At 40.0% G+C, this 9,211-nt stretch overlaps 1 protein-coding gene across 1 annotated transcript in view; it reads right to left on the reverse strand.

The window, feature by feature from the left end:
• RBM33 (RNA binding motif protein 33) overlaps positions 1 to 9,211 on the reverse strand; it is a 136,698-nt gene that overhangs the window by 77,111 nt on the left and 50,376 nt on the right. The window contains exons 4-6 of the mRNA XM_023514413.1: positions 8,648 to 8,724; positions 6,848 to 7,160; positions 2,822 to 2,941 (exon numbers count right to left, since the gene is read on the reverse strand). Of these exons, the coding sequence (XP_023370181.1) occupies positions 2,822 to 2,941; positions 6,848 to 7,160; positions 8,648 to 8,724 (510 nt within the window). The remainder of the gene's footprint in view (positions 1 to 2,821; positions 2,942 to 6,847; positions 7,161 to 8,647; positions 8,725 to 9,211) is intronic.

Raw genomic sequence — 9,211 nt, forward strand, 5'->3', positions numbered from 1 at the left:
TTTTTTTTGCAGACTTTGGCCAGGGCTGGGTTTAACCCCACCACCTCCAGCATATGGGGCCTGCACCTACTTCTTTGAGTCCCAGATGCCTGCCTTTAAGTGAAAACAACCCTTGGTGAGTTTCCCCTAAGAGAGTTAACAACAATTAAGAAATGACAGCAATGAAACCAACGCAACTGCCAGGTCTTCACCTTCTAAATCAAATGGCAAGAATTTTAACCACTTTGTGTTTCCCTGTTTATTAAGGGAAAAGAGAGAATATTGCTTTATGTAAAAAATTATCTTGATTTTCATTTAAAAAGTTTTAAAATCCTAAAATATTGAAATACAAACCCTAAATAATCCCACTAGCTAGAAGTTATAATTTTCATACTTCATATATCCAAATTCTGTTGTTTTAAGAATTACACACATTTAGATAGGCAGTTACAGATGAAGCTTAAGGGGAAGAATTATATTATCTTCTTTCACTTAATATATGTCAGCATCTTTCCACCTCAAACAGAGCTAAGGCAGCATTTGATAGAAGACTGTATTCTACTACAAGGTTAGACCACGGTTTGTTTATTAGTCTTCTATAAAAATTGACTTTGGGGCTTGGCACCCGTAGCACAGTGGTTACAGCACCAGCCACATACACCAAGGGTGGCAGGTTCAAGCCCAGCCCAGGCTAGCTAAACAACAATGACAACTGCAACAAAAAATAGCCGGGCATCGTGGCGGGTGCCTATAGTCCCAGCTGCTCAGGAGGCTGAGGCAAGAGAATCTCTTGAGCCCTAAAGTTTGAGGTTGCGATGTATGAGCTGTGATGCCACAGCACTCTACCCAGGGTGACACGATGAGACTCTCAAACAAAAAAAACTGACTTCGGTTCCATTTATTTTCAATACTACAAATAAGTAACTGGTACCTACATTTTTGAACATAAATTCTCTGGATAAATCCATTAAAGTATAATGCGTCAAAGGACAAGAGCTTTAATACTTTTAATACTATCTGGAACTGTGAAGGGTCTGAGATTACACCCCACTTGCAAGCTAACAAGTTAGTCTGCCACCATTTTATGGAAGCTGTAAGATCAAGACTAATGGTCAGAGACCAAAGGACATTTACTACTTATAACACCACCAACAGCATTTCTGCACCAGCCCTGAGGTCACATTCCCACTGGGCCATGTCAAGAGAGCCAGGTGACCCTGCACACACAGGGGACTGCGTAACAGTGGGGATGCCTGAACACAGCAAACCCCAAATCTGTCACAATCCACAGTAAGCAAGCCTGCCCTTCGTTCCAGAGAAGGACACTGTATTTTCAAGGCCATCTGCTACAGAAAAATCCTCGAAAAGATATTCTGGAATAAAGAGCTCAATCTGCTCTTAAAACAAGCAGCAACATGAAGGACCCTGGAAAACTGTCTCTTGATAATGTTTCCAAAATGCTTCCTCAAGTGAAGGAGACCAGAGACCACATTTGACCAATACTTTTGATGTCTGTCAACATTAAAATATTAGAAGTTTTAAGTTCCCAACCTGGTTTTAAAGTTTATTTTACTGACTATATTTTCAAACACGTACTGCTCGTTTGCTTCCCCCTCTTCCTGCTCTGCCGCCCAGCCTGGCGTGCAGTGCTGTGATTACAGCTCGTGGGGCCATCAACTCCTGAGTTCAAGCAGATCCCCACAGCCTCCATAGCAGCTATAAGCACAGGTGCACTCCACCAACGCCCATCTCACCATATTGCCCATCTCACCATACTGCCCATCTCACCATACTGCCCATCTCACCATACTGCTCGGTTGGTCTGGAACTCCCAGCCTCAGGTAATCCTCTCGCCTCAGCCTCCTACAACACTGGAATTCTAAGTTTGAGCAACTGTGCCCAGCCTGTTTATTCCATTTTTGAATTAAATTATTTACCCTTTTTCAATAGGACTTCTCACCCATATATTGAACCTACTACTTACTAAATGTTAGTTCATATCTTGATTAACTTTATATGCTAAATATAACCCCCCTCATCTCAGCTGAACAGACTGTCAACTAAAACACTATGTACTAGCTTCCCCTGCTGGCAGGTATAGCCATGTGACAAAGATTTAATTAGCAATGTATTTACAAGGGTTAGATGTTTTTAAAGGAGGGGCCTGGTCCCTGTTTAGTCTCCCTGTATCCCACTGCCCGGAAGGCAGACCCTGAGGAGAGCTGAGCTGGGCGTGTAGACGCAGCCTGGGTCCCTGTTTACCTAAGCCAGAGGTTCACTGACCTCCTCCACAAATTTCAACAACCCCACCCCCAGGAGATTTGGTCAGTATGCTCCTAGCACTGTCTGAGCCTCTTCTGGGAGGTCTTTACTTCCTCTGTTCTTAAGCACAGGGATTTGGACACATTTGTTTTCTCCCCTGTATTAGACTGTAAGTTCCCTGAGGACAGGAATCAAGCTTCATCATCTGTTTCTTCAACATCTAAAACAGCATCTAAATATGGGGAAGTCTGTGGTATTTTCTGAATAACAGTCCAAATTAAAGTTACTAATTAAAAGTAATTACAGTAATGCTTTCAAAGCCCTAAAGTACACATCACATTTATGAAAGATTACCCACACCCTCACAAAGGATTTAAAACACTTAAAGGGCACACACTGTCTGGAAGTCACAGCACACCAGGACTCACTTCTCAAAGAGCAGAGAAAGCTCAAGGTCTTTACTATACTCACAATTCAAAGGAGACGTTATCAACTTCTCACTAATGCTGAAAAGATATTCATTTTAAGTCTGGGGAAGAAAACCAGCAAACTTTTTGACTCTTAAAAGATGAACAAATACCTCTTCAGTGTCGGGAGCAGCCTGGGGCTCAGTAATCTCATCTAAGGCCTCTCCAGCAACACAGTCCTCCTGCCCGTGCAGCCCCTGCTGCCCACCGCGAGCCTGCAAGTATTCTTCATCCTGACAGCCATTAAAGAGAAAATAAGTTTTTCTCACACAGCTTTGGGGTGTTTTTAAGCACTTTTCATGTTTATAATTCATGCTTATAGAAATTTTACTGTGGCAATTACCTGACTGAGCACAAAGCACTAGCACGAAGGGAGCATGCAACCCTCTCTGCTGTTAATGCGAGCACAGCACACCATGCCAACCCGCCGCAAAGGTTAGTGGCACAGCTCTGCTTCAGTTCCAAGTGCCCTGTTCCATAGCTCTTCTCCAAATCCGCACCACGGAGAAACAATCTTCAGAAGAAAGTGCATGTGCTCCCATAGAGGAGCTAGCAGGAGGAAGGGGGCTGAAATCTCGCATTTTTATGGCAATAAGACAACAAATGTATAGGCAATTCAGCACAGGAGCTTTCTTAACATCACAGTAGCATGAGTTTCTCCCTTGGGCCCCTCCCTCAAACAGGGGGAAAATTCCAGTTTTGAAGAACCAGAAGGGGCATTATCAGCAGGTGGCCGTCCCTAAGAACAGAAGGAAGGAAGCACACAAGCTGCCTGCAGGGGACCACGACTGCATCAGAAAGGAAGACTTCCGCGGTACGGCTTACAAGTGACAACATGTGATCCCACCCATTCGGTGGAGGTAGGCTTCCCAGTGTCCCTGGCCATTTGCTAAAAATGAACTGTAAAACGGTTACAAGGCAGACAACCTCCTGCGAATGAACCACCTATGGGTATTAATTACCTACTGCATGGTACGTGACAGTCTCATCTACAACTCCCAAAGAAAGCAACCATATTTAGGTGGCAAACCACCTTAGTTCCTACAACTGCTTCTCTCAAGACAATCCAAACACACTACATTTTATTTTCCAGAAAAAACTGCTAGTATCCTATCAAAAAGAACAACTATCACTACCCACGATTCACAGGTAGCAAAAGGCTCACATTTCAAATGAGGCCAGATAATGCTAGTCAGAAGTTTCAGCCAATATACAATGAAGCATAGTCTACACAAATGGACTCCCACTGGGAAACAAAAATCTTCTGCCCTTTACAAAAACTGTCACTCTGATATTGCTTCTATAGAACAATTTTTATGAACATTCTGTGTTAATTTTAAAGGCTCTTAAACTAATTGCATGTGAAATATGTCACTCCACAATTTTCTAATAGTTTGTTGACTAAAGCAATACACATTCCTTACTAATGCAAAAGTAAAAATTTCAAAATGAAATCACAATTCGCTCTCAAGAATAGTACAAGAACAATTCACGAACTTAAGGACCTTCCTCAGGGATAGAGGGAGACACCACAAGAGGTGTGCTACCAGCTCCTTCAGCGTCTTTGGCCGCCCCTTCTTCTGGGCAAAGGTGCCCCTTCCAACTGTAACCCCCTTATGCACAGACAGCCCTCCCTGGAAAGTCACAGACGGGGCTCCAGTGGAGCATGCTCATTATCCACATTCCAGAGTTCAAATCTAGCTTTAAAGTGCAGGTTAACAAATCCTAACTAGGACAGAAAAAAGTTATATAAATCATTTAATAAACTACAATACCAGTAGGACACAATCTACTCGTGTGTTCATTAGTCTTGTGATGAATACATCATCTGGGCCCTTGTGACAGCCTCAGAGAAGGACTTCACAGCTTAACCCTGGGGGTCTCCTATGCACAGCAGTGGTCTCTTCAGACCCTGGATATAGCCAAACAGAATGTCCCGGCTTAACACTAGAGCCTAAGCTGCTACTGGCACTTCACTCTTACTTCTTATCATTAAAATTTACAACTCTGTGAAAACAGGACACTTTGAGAATTTCTAAGGTTTTTTTTTTTTTTTTTTTTGAGACAGAGCCTCAAGCTGTCCCCCTGGGCAGAGTGCCGTGGCATTACAGCTCACAGCAACCTCCAACCCCTGGGCTCAAGTGAGTCTCTTGCCTCCGCCTCCCAAGTAGCTGGGACCACAGGCGCCCGCCACAACGCCCGGCTATTTTTTGGTTGCAGCCGTCATTGGTGTTTGGCGGGTCCGGGCTGGGGATTCGAACCCGCCACCTTAGGTGTACGTGGCTGGCGCCTTAGCCGGTTGAGCTATAGGCGCCGAGCCAATTTCTAAGGTTTTTGCTGTAAGTTTTTTTTTTTAAATTCTGAAAAAAATTAATTCATTTTAATGTGGAAAAGTACTATGAGAGTTTTTAAATTGCCATATTTTATTCTTTTCACAAGGAGTTGGGCAATTAAGTCGGATTTCATTGCAATCTTGGTCTAGATATAACCTCAAATTTGAGAATGGAAGAGTGGGAAATTCTCAGTAGAAATTCTCTTTACAACATAGTCTGCCAAGAATGCCAAAGTAAGAAAAACCGCCTCTGTGACGGTTTCACACACATTCTACCAAACACTTTGCACAATGTGATTTTTCCCACTAAATTCTAAGTTCATAGGCAAAACTCATAGTCTACTTTTTAGCTTACCAATTATTTATGTCCTCAGTGCTTGGACATCAGTAAAGATTTGTTGAACTATTGGATTTACAGAGGGTAAGGACCCCAGAGATGATTAGCCGATCATCTTATTTTACTGAATAGTAGAAATAATAAAATACCATAGGGAATAACTAAGCAGATTTCTAAAAGACCTTGATTTAATTTTCAAATTTAAATTACCATGTCCTACTTTAAGAAAGTGTACAAACACAGTAAACCAAAGGGCACCTGTTCACACTCGTGAAGGATTGCCAAAACAAACCATGACAGGGTTATCGAAGTAAGTTCCCCATGGTGCCTTTTACATGATTCTATTTTCCAAAACTGCAAACATTTTTCACTACTATAGCTACTGAAGGGCAAGCATTAAAAAAGAAAAAAATCAAATCTTAAAATTATTAAAACTTCTAAACACAATCACAAATGAAACTAAATACTGGAAGGTTCCACAGAAACAACCCCTCTCAAAATTTCCTGTGTGTGTATATATACATGTATTTATCTCAAAGACCAAACTTCTGCAGCTTTTTAACTTTTTCTGTCAGCTAAAAGCTCACTGTGAATGAAGATGTAGGGACAGAAGCAGAGCTGCCCCACTGTCACCAACAGGCTCATCAGGCTCACTTGCACTCCCATCCCCCCTGCAGCCCCTCGACCTGGGCCTCAAGGGGACCTGGGGCTTCTGAAAACCCTAAACATTCTACAACAACTACAAAGACCATGTCCTGCCCTTACAAATTTCATTAAGTGTTTATTTTAAGAAATAAACCTCTCGATGATGAATTGTTAAGAGGAATGAGTGATCTCTCACACTAGTACCTTTTCTTTTCTTGATGGTTCAACTAAAAAACAAACAAACAAAAAAAAACCTACCTACCAAAACCATTTTTTGAAATAAAAATCAGCACAATCTTTGCCTCCTGATTCCAGATAACAAATTGTATGTGACATTTCCTAAACTAACCTCCAATCTCTTTATTCAGGTTCAGACAGTTCTCAGTTACAAAGAGGATGAATGAACAGGACATCAATCACTTTGGAATATAGCACCTTAAAGATGTCTTTAGCAGGTCAATAATCTTTTCACCTTAGAAGGACTTTATCAGATCTCGGCTAAAGCCTGGATAAAAGCTCTGCATTAAATACTTCTAACAATTGACAGGGTATCTCTACTACACAAAGCTGTTTTCTTCCTTAGGGTACAATCCTCAAGGTCACAATTCTTTGCAGCCTTCCAGAATGACAAAGGAGCATTACCTCTAGCCAAACAAGCTGTCAACACAAACTTTGTCATAGCTCAGATAAAGAAACTGGCAGACAGTGATAATAAGGTCTAATTTCCCTCCCTCCCAAGGGAGGTAAATAGATTTCAAATCAGTCTAGAAGTCTATAAATGGGAAGCCAGGTCATCTCTGGCCATACAAAGGAGAAAAGACTCACTGCAAATTCATCTAAAGGCTCATTGACTTCAATGTCCAGCACTTCATCACTGTACAGCTGCTCCTCCTCTGGCTCTTCCACATATTCTATCTGGTCTTCTGTCAACTCAGCTTCATGGCCTCCATACTGTCCTTCTTCTGCGTACTCCTGAGTGTACAATTCAGATCCATCAGATTTGTGATAAACTAGCTCATCCTCTCCTTGTTCATATTCAGATTCCTGTTCTCCAGACTGGTCATTAGTGTTGTCAGACAGTTCAAACGATGTAACCATGCCAGACGTGGTATTCAGACTAATTGTGATACCCTGAGAACTGGAGAGGATAAAAAATACAAAAGAAAGGCATCAAATGAGAGTGGAGCTCAAAACTAAATCATTATATAAATTAGTTGTTATAAGAGTTAAACTATGATTAAAGTTACTACAGCTACTGATAAATGAACATTACCCCCCAAAATGAGTAAAAACAAAGCTCAATGTGCTGCCAGCTGCAGAGTATTTGACCAAAAGCATCAAATCAAGGCAGATGAGTAAACAGGTCTAATGGGCAAAGCCCAAGATTCCAATCAGACTATATTTCATTCTAATTTAGACAACAAAATGGACAGAATCTATGACTAACATTTTAAAGTAAAAAACAGGAGTATTATGTCATAAAAACAAAATCAGTAGGAATTAAGAACAAGTTTTTATATCTATGATACAAATTATAAACTGTTTTTAAAAATCGAAATATTAAAAATTGTGTGAAAACACAGTTCTGTATTCAAGTAAATAGTTTGTATTAGTCACAAATATCTTATAAAAATGGTTCATAATTTCTAACAAAGAGGGTTTCAAAACTATCAAGAATCATATCCTACCACTATATCACAATAGCTAAATGCCAAACACTAAGGTGCGAGATGATATTCCCAACAAGACTGTGCAGAGAAATCTATGTTCACTCACTTCTGCGTCCACTTCTAACAAAAAACTGAACATGTTCCATACACTTCAAGACACAGTGGCTATAATATTCCAATGGTATTATTTCTCAAAACATAATAGTGATGTCAAAAAATAGAACTGGGAAATTTATTTACCTATTATAATAATATAAAACTATATTTTTACATGTAAAAATTACTTATGTTAGAAAACCTATTATAAATCTATGGCTCGATAATAAATGCCATAACTTGTTAATTACATTTACAACCAAGATGTTTATTATTTCCCCACTGTTTCCTCATAAAATTGAAAAAACCTATTAGAGTATATACCAAGTATCATTCTCTCCTTAGAGAGACTCCTTAATATAAGACTCCTTATGCTTACTAAATCTATACTAGAAGGCACTATATTCAGTCGACTCAGATCTAAAGTACAATCCAAAGGAATTTTCAAAATGGTTAATTCAGTAAACAGATATGCATACATAAAAAAAAGTCTGAAATGAAAACAAAGGCAGCAACATCAACCTGCAGCTGAGAGAACTGAAAGTTGAGCCCACTGCCCTCTATTCAAATGTAGCAATTCTTTAAAAAGCAGTACATACTGGTACTAAGCCTTCACAACCTGCACTGAACAGAATACTCATGGAGGTTATTAAATGCAAGACTACTAATTTTAAACAGTTGATCTGTTTACAATCCACATGGCTTCCCCAGCTATTCTAATATTCCATTTAGAATGAAATCGTATGTTAAAGATATCGTACCATATTATTCAATTATATCCATTATCATTATAAATTGCAAATAGTTCATATCAATTTAGTTAAGTAAAGAACATTTTTAATGAGGCAATATTGAGTACCTGAAATTTTCTTCATCTTCATTATCACTCTGTAAAAGATCATCATTTAGCTCTTCATCTGACAAATCCGACTGATTCTAATTAAAATAAGAAATCTAATTAATACGTGTCACTTCCATAAAAAGACTTGTTACAAAAGTACAAAATCGTATTGATTGGATTATTTCTAATCTTATTATATTGGAATGTCTGCCATCCAGACTTTCTCCATTTGATATTACCAGTGGATACTCAACACAGCCCACACGGGGCACCTGGATGGCCTCCCCCAAACTCGTGTTCAGATGCACAGGCAAGTACAGAAGCAGCAGGCATATGATCAAATTCATTCTAATTCTAACATGAAAGAAAAAGGTGAAGCCATCCCTTTGAGGAGCTTACAAACAGTATTTGTCATACACAAAAAGAAGGGTAACTTTAAAATATGACTAAATTGGCTCAGCGCCTGTGGCTCAAGCGGCTAAGGTGCCAGCCACATACACCTAAGGTGGTGGGTTTGAATCCAACCTGGACCCGCCAAACAACAATGACGGCTGCAACCAAAAAATAGCCGGGCGTTGTGGC

This window comes from Otolemur garnettii, unplaced genomic scaffold (assembly GCF_000181295.1).
Source record: "Otolemur garnettii isolate 467f Iridium unplaced genomic scaffold, OtoGar3 scaffold00053, whole genome shotgun sequence".
Classification (NCBI taxonomy): Eukaryota; Metazoa; Chordata; class Mammalia; order Primates; family Galagidae; genus Otolemur; species Otolemur garnettii.